Consider the following 16,404-nt stretch of genomic DNA (forward strand, 5'->3'; position numbering starts at 1 on the left):
TGCGCCGCGACGCGCCGCCCGTCGCACTCGCGCCGGCGTCCGTCGTGCGGCGCATCTCGTCCCTCGAGCCCCTCGAGCCCCTCGAGCCGCCGCCGCCGCGGGCGCCTACGCCGTCGCTTTTCCTGCCGCCGCCGCTCCCGCCGCCGCCGCTCCCGCCGCCGCCGCCGCCGCCCGCGGCGCCCGCGGCGCCGCCGCTCGCGCCGCTCCCGCCGCCGCCCGCGGCGCCCGCGGCGCCGCCGCTCGCGCCGCTCCCGCCGCCGCCGCGCGACGTCCTCGTCGAGATCGGCAGCGTGTCGAGCTCGCCCGAGGCGACGCGGCCACAGCTCGAACAAAAAAGCGCCGAGCGCGACGTCGACATCGAAATCGGCAGTGTGTCGAGCTCGCCCGAGCCACGGCGGCCGCGCGACATCGAGTTCGTCATGAAACCGCCCGAGGAGGAGGACTTCGACGTGCCGCGGTCCGGGAGCGGCGCGAGCCTCGCGTCCCTCGACGCGCCGCCGCCCTTCGCGCGCCACTCGACGGACGTCGACGACGCGGACCTCGACGGCGACGACGACGACGAGCCCTCGCTCTGGGACGACTCGCTGTCCCCGACGCCCTACGTCCTCGGCCTGCTCTCGGCCCTCTCGCCCGCGCGGCCGTCGACGCCGCCGCCGCCGCCGCCGCCGCTGCCCGTGGTCGTCTGCAGCCCGAAGCGGCGGCGCGACGGCGACGGCCCGGACCGCGAGCTCGCGTGGCGCGGCGGCGGGTCCGCCAGCGACGACGGCGGCGGCGACGACGGGCCGGAGGCGTCACTCATGGACAGCATCTCCAACGCGGTCGCTTGCGGCCGCGACACGGCCCTCCGGGACGACGGCGACGATCCCCCCGAGGACTACGCGCCAATCTCCGCGACCCTGTCCGCCGCCCTCGACGTCTAAAGCACGGGGTCGTCCAGACCCGCAGCGTATCTAACACTTGCACTTATCGTTGAAGTGGTTGCAGACTTGGTTGAGTCCAGAAGACGATGTGGGCTGCCTCTCTCTTGCTGATCGCGCCCGCCGCGCTGGCGTCGGACAATGGACTCGCGCTCACGCCGCCGCTGGGCTGGAATTCGTGGAACCAATTCCAGTGCAACGTCTCCGACGCGCTCATCCGGCGCCAGGCCGACGCCATGGTGTCCCTCGGCCTCGTGGACCTGGGCTACCAATATGTCGTGATCGACGACTGCTGGCAAGCCGACGCCCGCGACGTGTCGGGCCGGCTCGCGCCCGATGCGACGCGCTTCCCCGCGGGCATCGCCGCGCTGTCCGCGTACGTCCGCTCGAGGGGCCTCAAGCTCGGCATCTACTCCGACGTCGGCACGAAGACCTGCGCGGGCTACCCGGGGAGCTTCGGCCACTACGACCTCGACGCGCGGACGTTCGCGGACTGGGGGATCGACTATTTGAAGTTCGACACGTGCTCGCTGACGTGGAAAGAGACGCTCGACCCGCGGCCCTTCTACGCGCGCCGCGGCGTCCCTCGTATCGGAAACCGACGCGCCCACGCGACTCCCCCCCCAGGCGAACATGAGCGCCGCGTTGAACGCCACGGGCCGGCCCGTCCTCTATTCCATGTGCAATTGGGGCAGGCACGACCCCTGGCTCTGGGCGCCGGAGATCGCGAACATGTGGCGGACGACGATGGACGTCTGGCCCCAGTGGCATCGGGTCGCGTCGATCCTCGACAGCATGGCCGGGCTGTCGGCCTACGGCGGCCGTGGGGGCTTTAACGACGCCGACATGGTCGAGGTCGGCGTCGATTCGAGGATCTTCAATTGGGCCGGGATGCCGGAGACGAATCTGACGGAACGCGAGGCCGCGGCGCATTTCACGATGTGGGCGATCATGGGCGCGCCGCTCGTCCTCGGTCTGGACCTCGAGGCCGCGGAGCGATGGGCGCTCGACGTCGTCTCACACGCGGGCGTCCTCGCCGTCAACCAGGACCCCCTGGCCTACCCGGGCCGCCGCGTGACGTCCGACTCGGACGCGGTGCTCGGCGTCTGTCTCAAGTCGCGCTGCGCGAGCACGCAGGTCTGGGCGAAGGATTTGTCCGGCGGCCGCGTCGCCGTCGCCTTCCTCAACGCGGGAGATGCGTATAGCCAGTACTCGTCCCACTACGGCGACGAAGCCATCGCCGTCGACTTCGACGAGCTGCACATCGCGGGCCGCTTCCGCGCGCGGGACGTCTGGGCGGACGCGGACCTCGGCGCCTTCGAATCGTCCATGACCTCGCCGGCGGTCCCCCCGCACGGCGCGCACCTCGTCGTCCTCGCGCCCGACCCGTGACGACGATGGGCGTTAAAACAAAAAGAGGCGGCGGTGGGCCCCTCCTACAGCACGGCGATGGCCTCCTTGACCCTGGCGGCCTTGTTGTTCTCGGCGGAGTGGCGCTTCTCGTTGTCCGCGCCCGGCCAGGTGACCTCCTTGGAGAGGGAGGGCAGGCCGCCCGACAGCATGCGGCGCACGACGCCCGGCTTCGCCGGCTTGTCGGCGACGGCGTCCATCATCGCGACGAACTCGTCCTCGTCCAGCTCGCCGTCGCCGTCCGCGTCCGCGTCGGCCATCATCTTCCTGATCTGCTTCCGCGTGAGCTTCGTGCCCGACAGCACGGCTTCCAACTCTTCCAGGTCGAGGCTGCCGCTGCCGTCGGCGTCGGCCTTGCGGAACTCGGCGACGAGCTGCTCCCGGTCGCGCTCGGAGATCTCCGCCGGCGGCGACTTCACGAGGTCCCAGAGCGACTTCGTGGTCTTCGCGTTTTTCATCATCTCGACGAATTCGTCCAGGTCGACCTCGCCGTCGCCGTCCGCGTCCGCCTCCTTGATCATCTTGGCGATGTTCTGCGGGCTGATCGACGTCGACACGAGCGACTCCGCGACCTCGCCGTAGCTCAGGGCGCCGCTGCCGTCGGTGTCGAGGCGTCGGAAGAGGTCCTCCAGGGCCTTCTGCTCGAGGGGCGAGAAGACCTTCCGGTAGGGCGTCCAGGAGAAGAGCCGCCAGGGCTTCTTGCCCGGCGCGGCGCCGGGCTGCTCCCCGGGCTCCTCCGGCGCGGCGTCCTCCGGCTCGGACACCAGCGGCGCCGCCGGGAGCGTGGGCGTATTCCGCGGCGGCGGCGCGGACGCGAGGTCGGCGAAGATGCCGGGGGTCGCCGCGAGGCCGTGGAAGATCTTCGTCGGCGCGTCCGGCCCCTCCGGCGGCGCGGGCGCGTCGCCGTCGGGCGGCAGGACGCCGGCGGTCGACGCGTCGCTCTCCTTGCGCTTCTTGCGGCGCTTGGGGCTCTTCCGCAGCTTCTTGACCGGGCTCTTCGACGGGCTCCGGCGCGGCTTATTGGGCTTGTTTTTTGGCTTGAGGGGCTTCTCTTCGATATGCTTTGCTCCGAAGAGGCCGTCGTCCTCCTGCGTCGAATCGTAGCCGCAGGCCGTTCCCGAGCAGGAGAAGGCTGTCCCTCCATCGCAGATGGCCATGCTGCGGGCTGGCCGCCGACAGCGCAGGAGGTCGGGCTGCCCGCGAGTCGAAAGAGGAATGCCCCGGAGCTGACTGTGATGACAGGATTTACGGACTTCAAGTTAAAGTTCAAGTCGAGGAATTACGACCGCGCAGTCCGGGGCAGAGCGGCGAGCTCGAGAGGACCTTATCCCGCCGGCGGGATATGTTACTTCCCGTCTAACCCTCGGACGGAGCGGGGGCAGGTTTCTTGAAGAGCGTCCAGGAAAAGAGCCGCTTCCGCCAGGGCTTCTTGCCCGGCGCGGCGCCGGGCTCCTCCCCGGGCGTGGCGCCGGGCTCCTCCGGCGCGGCGTCCTCCGACTCGGAGGACGGCGGCGTCGCCGGGAGCGTGGACGAGTGCCGCGGCGGCGGCGGGGGCGCGAGGTCGGCGAAGATGCCGGGGGTCGCCGCGAGGCCGTGGAAGATCTTCGTCGGCGCGCTCGGCCCCGCGTCGCCGTCGGGCGGCAGGACGCCGGCGGTCGACGCGTCGCTGTCCTTGCGCTTCTTGCGGCGCTTGGAGCCCTTCCGCAGCTTCTTCGACGGGCGCGCCTTGAGAGGCTTCTCTTCGATATGCTTGGCTCCGAAGAGGCCGTCGTCCTCCTGCGTCCAATCGTAGCCGCAGCCCATTCCCGAGCAGGCGAAGGCTGCCCCGCCGTCGCAGGTAACCATGCTGCGGGCTGGCCGACGACAGCGCAGGAGGTCGGGCTGCCCGCGAGTGGGATCCTGGGGTGACAGCCGTCAGACGATCCCACTTCCCCCGGTGTTGGAGACTGGATTTACGAACTTCAAGCTAAGTTCAACGAATTACGACGCGACCGCGCAGTCCAAGGCCGTCCACGCCGCCGGCGGTGCCGCCTCGGGATCCTCCGGCGCGGGCAGCGCGACGACGAGCGGCAGGTCGAGGCCGTCGGCGGCGAGCGCGAGCGGCACCGCGACGAGGCGCCGCCGCGCGCGGCGGAGCGCGGCGTCGCGCGCGTGGGGCCGCGCGGCGCCGCCGGACGCGGCGCAGACGAGGCGCACCCAGGCCGCGTGGCCCCGCGTCCGGAGCACGGCGGACTCGTCGGCGCCGTCGGCGACGAGCGCCGCGAGGTCGCGCGGCGTCGGCGCGGGGCCGCCGCCGTCGTCGTCGTCGTCCTGCGCGAGGTCGTCGAAGGCCGCGAGGGCGACCTCGAGGCCCGCGCCCGACGGCGGCGCGTCGGTCCAGTCGCACGCCCGCAGGTCCGGCGACAGGAAGAGCCGCGGCGCCGGCGCGGCGCCCGCGCGCAGCGCCGCGGCGACGTCGCGCCGCGTCGGGTTCGTGATCGCGAGGACGACCTCGTAGAGCGCGGCGCCACGTCCATCGACGCGCCAGCGCGGCGGCAGGGCCAGCGCGACGCCCGGCACGGCGCGGTGCGCGGACGCGTCCTTCTTCGCCCAAACCCCGGCGCCCGCGCGCGACGACGAGTCGCCGTCGAGCGGGTGGGGCTTGGGCTTGTAGACGATGCCCGCGCGGCCCTGGTCGACGTCGAAGCGGCAGCGCCGCGTGCAGCGCGGCGCGAGCCGCGGCCGCCGCGGCGCGAGCTCGTTGAGCGCGCGCGCGTCCTTCCGAAAGTCCTGGGCGTCGCGCTGCGCGAGGGACGCGCGCTCGGACGGTTCGAGCCGGTCGCCGAGGGCCTCGGCCTCGGCGTCCTCCTCCGTCTCGAGGTCCGCGGCCTCGGCGGCGGCGGCCGCGTCGCCGCCGCCCGCGACCTCGGCGTCGCCGCGCGCGATCGCCGCGCGCGCGGCGAGCGCGCGCGCGAAGGCGTCGACGCGCGGCTCGTCGCTCTCCCACTGCGCGAGCGTCATGGCCAGGTGCGCCGGCGACTCCTCGCTCAGGCCGATGGTCAGGCTCGACCAGCTGCAGTGGCCGCACGCGTACGCCCACCGCTTCTCGCCGCCCGCGGGCAACAGCGCCGCGCGCGCGGCCGTCCCGCAGGCCGGGCAGAGCACGCAGCGCGCGCAGCGGCCCCGGTGCGCCGCGGCGTCGGACTCGGAGACGAGCTCGAGGCACTCCGGGCAGTACACGGCGTCGACCTCGAGGCTCGACGACTCGAGGGCCGCGGACACGAGTTGTTTCGCGTCGCCGCTGAAGAAGAGCTCGCCGAGCGGCGCGTACCGGCCGCCCGCGTCGGCGTAGTGCACCGACGCCGTGCGCAGGCGCGGCCGCGGCGCGTTTGAAAGCGAGGCCATAGGCGCGTTTGAACCAGCCATCATAAGCCCTCGAGGGCGCGGCAAGGTTTTGGCGATTTGAACTGGGAGCTGCCCTTTTGGCTCTCTCGCCACCACAAGCAAGCGCCGCTCGACAACCTCCCCTTCTCCGTACGCGCCGGCGGCGGACCGGAGGGACGCCATGTTTCGGACCTGCGAAGTCTGCGGCGAGATCGCGCCGAAGACGATGCGCTGCACGCGCTGCCTCAACGGGGACTACTGTTCGAATTCCTGTTTCAAGAAGGCCTGGCCGGAGCACAAAAAAATCTGCCAGAAGCCGCCGGCGCAGCACTACTGGCCGGACGCGTCCCACTACGAGGTCCTCGGCGTCGACAAGCACGTCAACGACGCGACCCTGAAAAAGGCCTACTACGCCAAATCCCGGGACCACCACCCGGACCGGAATCGGCACGACATGTACGCGCAGGCGAAGATGGAGCGCATCGCCAACGCCTACGCCATCCTCTCCGACCCGAAGCAGCGCACGGCCTACAACCAGTCGAGACGGCTGCGCGCCGACGGCCGCGAGGCCGCGTCGCCCTGACGGCGCGCCCCTGGGTCCGCGCGACGCTAGAGGCGGCGAATTCGAGCTTAGCCGGGCGGCGGCGGCGGCGGGAACGGCGCCGCGCCGGCGCCCGCGGGCGGCGGCGCGGGGAGGTCGCCGTCGTCGTACGTGTCGTCGTAGTCGCCCTCGTCCGTCGACGTGTCGTCGTCGTCGCCCCCCCACGACTCGCCGCGGCACTCGCGCCCCGTCGCGCCGCAGCGGGGCCAGAAGGGCACGCCGCGCGGCGCGGTCCGGAACCAGGACTCGGGCACGGCGTCCTCGAGGCCGTCGACGGTGTCGTCGAACTCCGCGACGAGCCAGGCCCAAAAGTTCGCGCCGACGACGGCGATGTCCTCGCAGCGGTGGAGCGCGAAGACGGGGTTGCCCTCGCCGTGGGGCACGCCGGGCATCATGCGGTTGGCGAAGAGGGGCACGAGGGGCGCGCACGCCGGGTGCGGCAGGCCCGGCGGCGTCGCGTCGCGGGCGACGGCGGCGCGCGGCGCGTCGTCGACGCGCGCGACGGCGACGTCGGCGCCGATGCCGTGCTTCAGGCCCGCGTGGCGCGCGAGGACGCGCAGCAGGCCGAGGCACTCCGGCAGGTCCACGGGGTTCCACGCGCTCGGCAGCGGGAACCGCGTCTCGCCGAGCGCGTCCGTCGCCGAAAGGTAGCCCTGGAACGCGTCGCCGTCGGTCCACCACTGCTCGTAGGGCACGTTCCCCGGCGGGCCGGCGACCCAGGCGAGCGTCTCGACGACGTGGGTCGCGTCGTCGCCCCACGCGCCCGCGCGCACGGCCGCGGCCAGGCCCACTTCGTAGTCCGCGCAGTCGTGGTCGCCCGTGTGGACCCAGAAAACGCGGCCCGCGTCGGCGTCGAAGGCGAAGGACACGTCGCCGCAGGGGCCGGGCAGGAGGACGCGCTCGCAGGGCGGCAGGTCGCACGTCACGCGCGCGCGCCGCGCCATGTCGCGCAGGTCCCGGAGCGCGTCCGGCAGCTCCGCGCCGTCCCAGGCCTCCGGCAGCGGGAAATAAACCGTAGACTCGCCGTCGGAGACGACGAGCTGGCCGACGAAGAGCGACGCGTCGAGCCACCAGGGCGCGTAGCCCGGGTCGGCCGCGACGGCGTCGAGCTCCCACCGGAGCTCGCTCACCTCGCGCACGGGGCCGTCCTCCGGGAAGAGCTCGCCCGTCGACGCCGCCCGGGCCTTCGCGCCGTCGCCGGCCTCGTAGGCCGCGCACTCGAAGCGGCCCGAGTGGCGCCAGACGAGCCGCGTGGACGAGCCGGCGGACGCCAGTTGGAAGACGACGTCGCCCTCGGGCCCCGGCACGGCGCGCTGGTCGTCGGGCGCCGTCGGCTCGGGCACGGCGAGCCGCGGCGGCTGGCCCTTGACGCGCGCGAGCTGCCGGTGCCAGTCGTGCCAGCCGCCGCGCGTCGGCACGCCCAGCCGCAGCAGGTAGCGCGGCTCCGGCGGGAAATGCCAGCGGTAGTGGGCCTCGAGCCGCCGCACCTCGGCCTCCGTCAGGCCCTTCTGGACGCCGTAGCCCGCGGCGTCGAAGAGGTGGAGCACGCGCGACAACACGGCCAGGTCGTCCGCGTGGTGGTGCGCCTCGAAATCCTTCAGGGGCCGCTGGTGCTTCGGCAGGGGCTTCCAGCGGCCGGGCCGGTTGCAGACGGCGGCGACGTCGCCCTCCACAAAATCCCAGGCCGGCTCGGGCGCGCCGTCGAGGGGCCGGATGCGCAGCGGCACCGGGTCGTAGGGGTCGCACTCCGGTTTGATGGGCTTGTCGACGTAGTTGAGCAGCTCGTCCTCGGGCGTCTGCGCGACGAACTCGCGGTACTTCTTCGCCCGGACGGACGGCGTCTCCGAGGGCGCCTGCGAGGCGCCGTCGGAGGAGGCGTCGTCGTCCTCGTTCTCTGAGAGGGCAGCCTCGTCTCCCATCGCGATCAGTTCAAGGGTGGCTTGAAGTTCCAAATGTTGGTTTCATCGAGTTGCGGCAAGCATGGCGCGTGGCAATCGCATCTTCGCCTGAACGCTGCGCTGGCAGGAGCGCCTCGAGGGCCCCCGCGACGTCGTCGCCGGGAGCAAGCTTAGCTGTTGACGTGCACCGACGCCGTGTCCCAGCAACCGATGGTCCGCTCGAAGCAAAAGCCCAAGCATGTCGTGCGCCTGACCTGCGGCGCCGCGCACACGGACGTCGCGCGCTACGAGGCGCGCGAGGACCGCCACTTCGTCGTCGAATCTTCGCGCGGCGCCGGCGCCGGCGCGGTCTGCGACGACTTCGCCGTGGACGCGGAGAGCGAGCTCTTCGCCTGCGTGCTCGACGGCCACCGCGGCGCCGTCGCCGCCGAGACCGCGCGCGCGCGCCTGCCGGGCGCGCTGCGCGCGGGCATCGACGGCCAGCGGGCGCCGCTCGCGGACGCGGAGGCGACGTCGGCGCTGGTCCGGGCGTTCCTGGCGACGGAGGCCGCCGTCGTCGCGGCGGCGCCCGAGGGCGGCGGCGCGTGCTGCGTCGCCGCCGTCGTCCGCGCGCGGCGGCTCCACGTCGCCTGGCTCGGCGACTGCCGCGCGCTCGCGGCGACGGCGGCGGGCGGCGTCGAGCGCCTCACGCGCGACCACACGCCGGACCGCGAGCGCGAGCGCATCGCGGCGGCCGGCGGCTTCGTCCACGAGGTCCGGGGCGTCTGGCGCGTCGGCGTCCTGCCGCCGACGACCGACGGGCCGGCGCCCAAGAAGCGCAAGATCGACATGCTCGCCGCGTGCCGCGCCTTCGGCGACGCGGACTTCGGGCCCGTCGTGGCGGCGTCGCCGGACGTCGTCCACGTCGACCTCGCGCCGGACCTCGAGTTCGTGCTCCTCCAGTCCGACGGCGTCCACGAGGCGCTCGCCGACGACCTCGCCGCCGCCGCGGTCCGCGCGGCCCTCGCCGACGGCGGCGACGCGGCCGCCGCGGCGCGGGCCGTCGTCGACGCGGCCAAGGCCGCGGGCTCCACCGACGACATCACCGCGGTCGTGCTGCGCTGCCACGTCGCGTAATCATAAGGACCCTTATAAAAGGGCTCGTGCTTACGCGGCTCCGGCCTCGTCCTCGGACGACGACGGCTCGTCCCAGCGGACGGCCTGGCGCCGCGGCGTCCGCTTCGTCGGCGCGGCCGCGTCCTGGATGGCCGCGAGCGGCGACCGCGCGCCGCCCGGCAGGGCCGGGCTCTTCGCCGCGGGCCGCGCCGCGGGCTTCGGGCTCACGGCGCGGCGGACGTTCGCGCGGCAGAAGTCGGCGAGCGCCCTCTTCGTCGTCGGGTCCGCCAGAATCTCGTCGGCCGCGGCGACCCAGGACGACATGCGGCTCGCGTCCTCCATGGCGCTGGAGAACACGTTGCCGTCGAGGCGCAGGTAGGGGATCGCCAGGTACTCGAAGATGGACGTCGACGCGCCCTCCTGGATGTTCGCCGACGCCTCGAGCGAGCCCTCGACGAGGTCCTTCGCCAGGTGCCAGAGCCAGGGGTTCGGGTCGCGCGTGCGCACGTCCACGGGCAGGCGCCCCGTCCCCAGCGACACGACGGACCCGACGATGCCCAGCGTCGACGCCTCCGCGAACGCGAGGAGCACGGGATTGTTCGCGACGAGCCCGCCGTCGACGTACTGTTTCGCGGCGCCGTCCGCGTGGATCGTGCAGGGCTCGAAGTAGGTCGGCGCGGCGGACGTCGCGCGCGCCGCCTCCCAGACCGCGGCGGACCGCGGCGCGCGCTCGAAGCGCGACGCGGACGGGTCGATGTCGTAGTTCGCGAAGATGGCGACGCGGTTCGGCGCCTGGTCCCAGCGGTGCGCGACGACGGCGACGTGCGTCGTCGACGGGGCCGCGAGCCTGCGGTCGCCGAACTTGGCGCGGAGCAGCGCCTCGAGCTTCTCGTGGTCGTACGCGTGCGCGCGGCCCGCGCCGACCCTCCACCGCTGGAACGCCTCCGCGCCGAGCTCGCGGTAGAGGTCCATGCACTCCGGGATCGTGAAGCCGCAGTGGAACAGGGCCAAGGCTAAAATGCCGCCCGTCGACGTGCCGATGACGTAGTCGAAGAGCTCCTGGACGGGCTGCCGGCACTCGCGCTCCAGCGCCTGGAGGAGCCGCAGCGTGAAGATGCCGCGCAGCCCGCCGCCGTCGAGGCTCAGGATGCGCAGGCGGCGCATCGCGCGGCGGCGTCGAGATCAGCGGCGTCGAGATCAGCGGCGACGAGATCAGCGGCGACGAGATCAGCGGCGACGAGATCAGCGGCGACGAGATCAGCGGCGACGAGATCAGCGGCGACGAGATCAGCGGCGACGAGATCAGCGGCGACGAGATCAGCGTCGTGGATGCGAATCCGGCAGGATCCGCACCCGATCGGCAGCCATCATCGTGCCAAAACGAACTGCCTGGGTAAAGATCTGGTAAAGGTCGATGTTTCGGGCTCGCGGTCGGCCGAGTTGGCGCGCGGGTGTCTCGCGAGTGGCGCGTCGAAGGTCCAGGCGCCGCGCGACTGAGCGCGCGAGCCCGCCCCAGCGCGCGAGTCCGCCCCCGCCATGACGAGCCGCTATGACCGCGCGATCACGATCTTCAGCCCCGACGGGAAGCTGTTCCAGATCGACTACGCCTTCGAGGCCGTGAAGAAGGGGGCGGCGACGGTGGGCGTCACGGGCGCGACCTGCGTCGTGCTCGGCGTGGAGCGCAAGGCCGTGGCGAAGCTCCAGGAGGCGCGGACGATCCGCAAGGTCGTCAAGCTCGACGAGAAGATCACGCTGGCCTTCGCGGGGCTGACGGCGGACGCGCGCGTGCTCGTGCAGAAGGCGCGCGTCGAGGCGCAGTCCTACCGGCTCACGTGCGAGGACGCGCCGAGCGTCGAGTACATGGCGCGGTTCCTCGCGCGGACGCAGCAGCGGTACACGCAGCGCGGCGGCGTGCGGCCCTTCGGCGTGTCGTCGATCCTCGCCGGCTTCGACTCCGCGTCGGGCAAGCCCCTCATGTACCAGATCGACCCGAGCGGCACCTACTTCTCCTGGAAGGCCAACGCCATCGGCGGCCGCAACTCCAAGTCCATGCGCGAGTACCTCGAGAAGGAGTGGTCCGCGGGGCTCCAGGACGACGAGGCGACCGAGCTCTGCGTGAAGACGCTCCTCGAGGTCGTCGACTCCGGCGCCAAGAACATGGAGGTCGTCGTCCTCAAGCGCGGGCCCGACGGCGTCCAGACGGAGCAGACCCTGCCCGACGACGTCCTCGACGCCGTCATCGCGAAGATCGAGGCCGCGCGCGAGGAGTCCAAGGAGGAGGCCAAGGACGCGGAGATGAAGGACTAGGAGCGCGTGCCGACGGCCGCCGCCCCTACGCCGAAACCCGGGCGTCCCGTTCCGAAACCGAAACCTAACCGATACGACGCATCTTTTTTTAAGGTCGCTCCTTGAAGTCTCGTTGAAGGCTGAGAGTGCGAGAGCATGGGGGGCTGCATGGAGGAGCCACCCGGCGCGGAGCTCGCGCCGTTGCGCGACGGCGCCTCGCCAGCGCTGGACGTCGCGCGCGGCGACGCTGCGACGGAAGTCGCGGGCGATGCACCGGCTGCCGCGCTGCCGCCGGATGCCGCGCTGCCGCCGCCGGATGCCGCGCTGCCGCCGGATGCCGCGCTGCCGCCGGACGCCGTCGCCGTGGACCTGCCCGAAACGCGGTGCTTCGCGACGGCCATCGTGCGCCTGAAGGTGCCGTCGTCCGTGTCCGAGAAGGCGCTCGCCGACTACCTGCGCGGCGTCGGCGACGCCTGCCGCCGCTTCCCGGGCTACGTCTCCCGGAAAGTCATCGAGATGCCCGGCAGCGCCCGCGCGCTCGTGCCCATCTTGAAGTTCGAGGGCGAGACCGCCGCGGCGGCCTACGCGAACGTGCGGCGCTGGACGGAGAGCGAGGAGCTCGCGGCCTGGCTGCGGAGGGCGGAAGACATGGGCATGGAGACGGACCACGAGCTCAGCGGCGCCGTGGGCCGCGTGCGGCTCCGGAGGGACGACGAGGGAGCGCCCAAGGGCCCGCCCAAGTGGAAAATGGCTATTTTGGTCGAATTCTGGGTGTTCCTGGTCGTGCTCGCGCACGCGCTCTGCGGCACGAAGCGCGCGCTCGTCGGCGCCTTGGGCAACGCGCCCTTCGCGTCTCTCATCGTCTTCTGCCTCGTCGTGCCCGTGCTGACCTACGCCGCGCTGCCGCTGACGCTGTCCGTCGCGTCCGTGCACGCCTGGACCCACGCGCGGGCCGCGAGGCCGGGCGAGATCCGGCGCGACCGACGAGGCAACGAGCGAGAGACACCCGAAGAGGACACGAGCGACACGTCGCGTTTCCGCAGGCGAGCTCGCGCAGATCCTCGAGGACGGCTTCGGCATGTTCGCCGCCACCGAGGACCCGAAGCTCGCGCGGCTCCTGGACCGCGTCGAGGCGCTCGAGCGCGAGGTCGACGCGCTCGCGGCGAGGGCGGCCCGCCCGCCCGCCGCCGCGGAGCCGGACGACGGCGGCGACCGGCGGCGCGCGCTCGCGGAGAACGCCGTGCCCGCGGGCGCCGCGGACGACGACGAGGAGGGCTCGGGCGTGACCGTCGCGGCGCGGCACTTCGTCCGGCCCGAGAAGCGGCACGAGTTCCGGCGCTGGTGCGACGCGATGGCGGCGGCGATGCGCGGCTTCGCGCCCGGCTTCCGCGGCTCCGACGTCTTCCACGCGCCCGGCGACGCCGCGCACGTCGTGCTCTTCCGCTTCTCGGGCCTCGACGAGATGGAGCGCTGGCTCGCGAGCGACGCGCGGGGCGAGCGGCTCGTGGAGCTGCGCGATCTGGTCGACCGGCCGAGCGAGTACGCGCCGCTCGGCGGGCGGCTGAGGCTCGTGGCGGACCCGGGCGAGTCGAACCTGCTCGGGGACCTGCTCCGCGCCGAGGGCCCGGGGTCCAGCCCGCCCCCCGCTCTCCACAAGGCGACGGTCCTCACGATCCTCGGGCTGTTCTTGGTCGCGTGGCCCGTCGACGCGCACCTGGGCCCCGCGCTCCGCGCCGCGCCGCTGCCCGCGGCCGTGCTCGGCGCGACGGCGCCCTGCGTCGCGCTGAACACCTACTTCGGCGCGCCGCTCATGTTCTTCTTCTTTCGCGGCTGGCTCCACGGGGCCGCGGCGGCGGACGGGCCGGCGGCGCGGGTCCTCGCGGCCGGCCTCCCGGGCCGCGCGCGCAAGGCCGGCGTCCTCGTCGCGAACTTCGCCGTCTTGCTGGCCGTGGCGTTCGCGAAGTAAAACATGTGCCGCACTTGTCCCACGTCGTCGTTTGAGGTTGAAGTCCAAGTTGAAGCGGCGTTTAACATATCCCGCCGGCGGGATATGGTATGGCGCGCGCATCAAGGTGAACCTCAACATACCGTCGGCTGACCTGGCCAGTGAGAGCTCGCGCCGTCGCCTCGACGTCGACAGCGCCTCCAGCGATGGCACCGATGATCCACGTCGCACGTGTTTTGGCCATGCTCTGCATCGCGCGCGCCTGGGCGCCGCCAGCAGCGCTGCGGCGCGCGCCGCACCGCGCGCGGACGCCGGCGGCAGCGTCGACGGCGGACGAGCTGCTCGAGGAGGCGCGGCGGCTGCGCGAAGAGGCGGACCAGCTCTCGGGCGAATTGACGCCGCGCGTGCGCGCCGACGACCAAACACGCAGAGCGCCGGACCCGAGGACGGCGCCCGCGCTTCCGGAGTCGACGTGGCGGTTCGCGTGTAACCTCGAGGGCCGCGAGTCCTTCGCCTTCGAGGCGACGCTGCTCCGCGAGGAGCGCGCGGGCTTCGCCGAGGACGACAAGGCGCGGGGCCGCGAGTCGGGCCTGCTCGAGCTCGTGTCCGGCGACGCGATCACGCAGACGTACGGGTGGCTCGCGGAGGACGACGGCCCCAAGGGCGAATTCGCGCGCGTGACCGTGCGCGTGCGCGACGGGCTGCTGGAGTCGACCGACGGCGACACGGTCTACCTGCAGGCGCGCGTCCGGCGAGGCGACGACGGCGTCGCGCTGAAGGAGGGCACGCTCACCGTGCGGCGGCCGCGGCCGGGCACGCGGTTCCTCCTCTTCGAGGTCCCGAGCCTATTGGCTGACCTGAAGATCGTCGGCCGCTTCACGGCGACGCCCGTCGCGCCCTCCAGTAAGGACTAGGACACCGCATGTTGGCCTTCAACCAAATCTTCAAGCAAAATTGAAGGCTTGCTTATGGCTGTGCTCTGAGTCGCAATACTTTGACATCGAACGCAGCACTGTGACATCATGGCGGCGCCGCGCACGCCCGGCGCGTGGCCCGGGCTCACGAGCCCGCGCACGCCCGGCTCCGGCGCGGGCACGTTCGCGCTGCCGGACCACCGCCTCGACCTGAGCGCCGTGCCGTCGAGCAGCCTGAGCAACATCCGCCTCATCAGCGGGTCGTCGTCGGGCGACCTCGCCGCCGAGGTCGCCGCGCGGCTCGGCGTGCCCCTGAGCCCGGCGAACGTGAAGCGCTTCAACGACGGCGAGGTGCAGATCCAGCTCGCGGAGTCCGTCAGAGGCTGCCGCGTCTTCGTCGTCCAGAGCCTCGCGCCGCCGGTCAACGACGCGCTCATCGAGCTGTTGCTCCTCCTGAGCGCGGCGCGGCGCGCGTCCGCGGAGAGCGTCACCGCCGTCGTGCCCTACTACGCGTACGGCCGGTCGTCGCACCAGCGGAGCCCGTCGGGCCCGCTCGCGGGCGCGGACGTCGCGCGGCTCGTCGAGGAGATGGGCGCGGACCGCGTGCTTTCGGTAGATTTGCACAACGCGCAGATCCAGGGCTTCTTCTCGCCGCGCTGCCCCGTGGACAACGTCTACGCGGCGCCCGCGGCGACGGCCTACTTCCACAGCAAGCGGCTCGACGCGCCGGTGGTCGTGAGCCCGGACGCCGCTGGCGTGCCGCGGGCCAAGCTCTTCGCCGAGGGCCTGGGCCTCTACGGCGACGACGCCGCGTCGGCCATCGCCGTCGTCGTCGCCGTCGAGAAGCGGCTCACGCTCGTCGGCGACGTTAAGGGCAAGGACTGCGTCATCGTCGACGACCTGGTCGACAGCGGGTCGACGCTCGTCGGCGCCGCGGACCACCTCCGGGCCGCGGGCGCGCGCCGCGTCTTCGCCTTCGTCACGCACGGCATCTTCTCGGGAGACGCGCCGGACCGCGTCGAGGCGTCCGCGCTCGAGGAGGTCCTCGTCGCGAACACGATCCCGCTGCGGCCCGACGTCAAGGCGCGGACGAAGAAGATCCGCGCCTTGAGCGTGGGCAAGCTCGTCGAGTCGGCGATCCGCGCCATCCACGGCGGCGTCTCCGTCTCCGCGCTCTTCGAGACGAACCTCGCGGGCGCGCAAGTGTGCTAAGAACCTAGGAAGAGCGATTGTGTTACGAACCTAGAGGAAGAGCGCCGCCGCTGCGCCGTCGGCGCGGGCCTTGATCCAGTGTGATAAGAACCTAGGACGAGCGGGCGTGGGCCTTGATCCGCGCGGCGAACTCCGGCGACGACGCGCAGAGCGCGTTGAAGCGCGGGGGCGCGGGGCCCGCGGACCGGGGGTCGGCCGCCATGCCGTCGAGGTACGCGTAGGCCGCCGCGAGGTCCGACGCGTCGTAGTCGCGCCGGCCGGGGTCGACGGACCGCGTCGGGCTGCGGAACAGGGCCGCCGCGGGGTTCTTGACGCTCCCGTCGAGCTGCCAGGGCGGGCTCCGCGCGTCGAGCGCCGCGGCCGGCGGCCGCAGGGCCCGCGCGAGGTCCGCCGTCTTGTACGCGTCGCCCGCGGCCCCGTGCGCCCGGAGCTCCAGGCCCTCGAGGGCCTGTAAAGTGGTCCAAGCTTGCCGGTGGAGCCGCTCGAGGTTCCCGCGCGGCGGGCTCGGCGGCGTACCGTGCGATGGTTGCGGCGGCGCCGCGCGCGGGCTCGGCGTCGCCGACGCCGGCGAGGCGAGCGCGGACCGCTGCTTCGGGCTCGCCGACGCCGGCGACCGCTGCTTCGGGCTCGCCGACGCTGGCGACGCGAACATGGACCGCTGCTTCGGGCTCGAGGCGGCCGCGGACTTGGGGCTCGGCGTCGCCTCGAGGTCGCGCACGGGCACCGTCCGCCGCGGCGCGGGCCGCGGGTCCACGGCGCCGCG

General features: G+C 73.0%; 4 protein-coding genes across 4 annotated transcripts; all 4 read left to right on the forward strand.

Moving 5' to 3' along the window:
• Positions 1 to 1,006: 1,006 nt before the first annotated feature.
• Positions 1,007 to 2,309, forward strand: AURANDRAFT_29988 (hypothetical protein; the record flags this gene model as incomplete). Its single annotated transcript, XM_009040991.1, has 2 exons — positions 1,007 to 1,498; positions 1,545 to 2,309. The coding sequence occupies 2 exons, from the start codon at positions 1,007 to 1,009 to the stop codon at positions 2,307 to 2,309; spliced, it is 1,257 nt and encodes a 418-aa protein (XP_009039239.1).
• Positions 2,310 to 6,039: 3,730 nt separating this feature from the next.
• On the forward strand, positions 6,040 to 6,228 carry AURANDRAFT_8977 (hypothetical protein; the record flags this gene model as incomplete). Its single annotated transcript, XM_009040992.1, has 1 exon — positions 6,040 to 6,228. A coding segment is annotated over one exon (189 nt), but the record flags the coding sequence as incomplete, so codon positions are not given.
• Positions 6,229 to 10,735: 4,507 nt separating this feature from the next.
• Positions 10,736 to 11,671, forward strand: AURANDRAFT_54387 (hypothetical protein; the record flags this gene model as incomplete). The annotated part of the gene is made up of 1 exon (XM_009040993.1): positions 10,736 to 11,671. One exon carries the CDS (start codon positions 10,821 to 10,823, stop codon positions 11,589 to 11,591), a length of 771 nt encoding a protein of 256 aa, XP_009039241.1.
• A 2,866-nt stretch (positions 11,672 to 14,537) lies between these two features.
• RPPK (hypothetical protein) lies at positions 14,538 to 15,641 on the forward strand (the record flags this gene model as incomplete). Its single annotated transcript, XM_009040994.1, has 1 exon — positions 14,538 to 15,641. The coding sequence occupies one exon, from the start codon at positions 14,538 to 14,540 to the stop codon at positions 15,639 to 15,641; it is 1,104 nt and encodes a 367-aa protein (XP_009039242.1).
• Between the last annotated feature and the right edge of the window lie 763 nt (positions 15,642 to 16,404).

This window comes from Aureococcus anophagefferens, assembly GCF_000186865.1.
Source record: "Aureococcus anophagefferens unplaced genomic scaffold AURANscaffold_18, whole genome shotgun sequence".
NCBI lineage: Eukaryota > Pelagophyceae > Pelagomonadales > Pelagomonadaceae > Aureococcus > Aureococcus anophagefferens.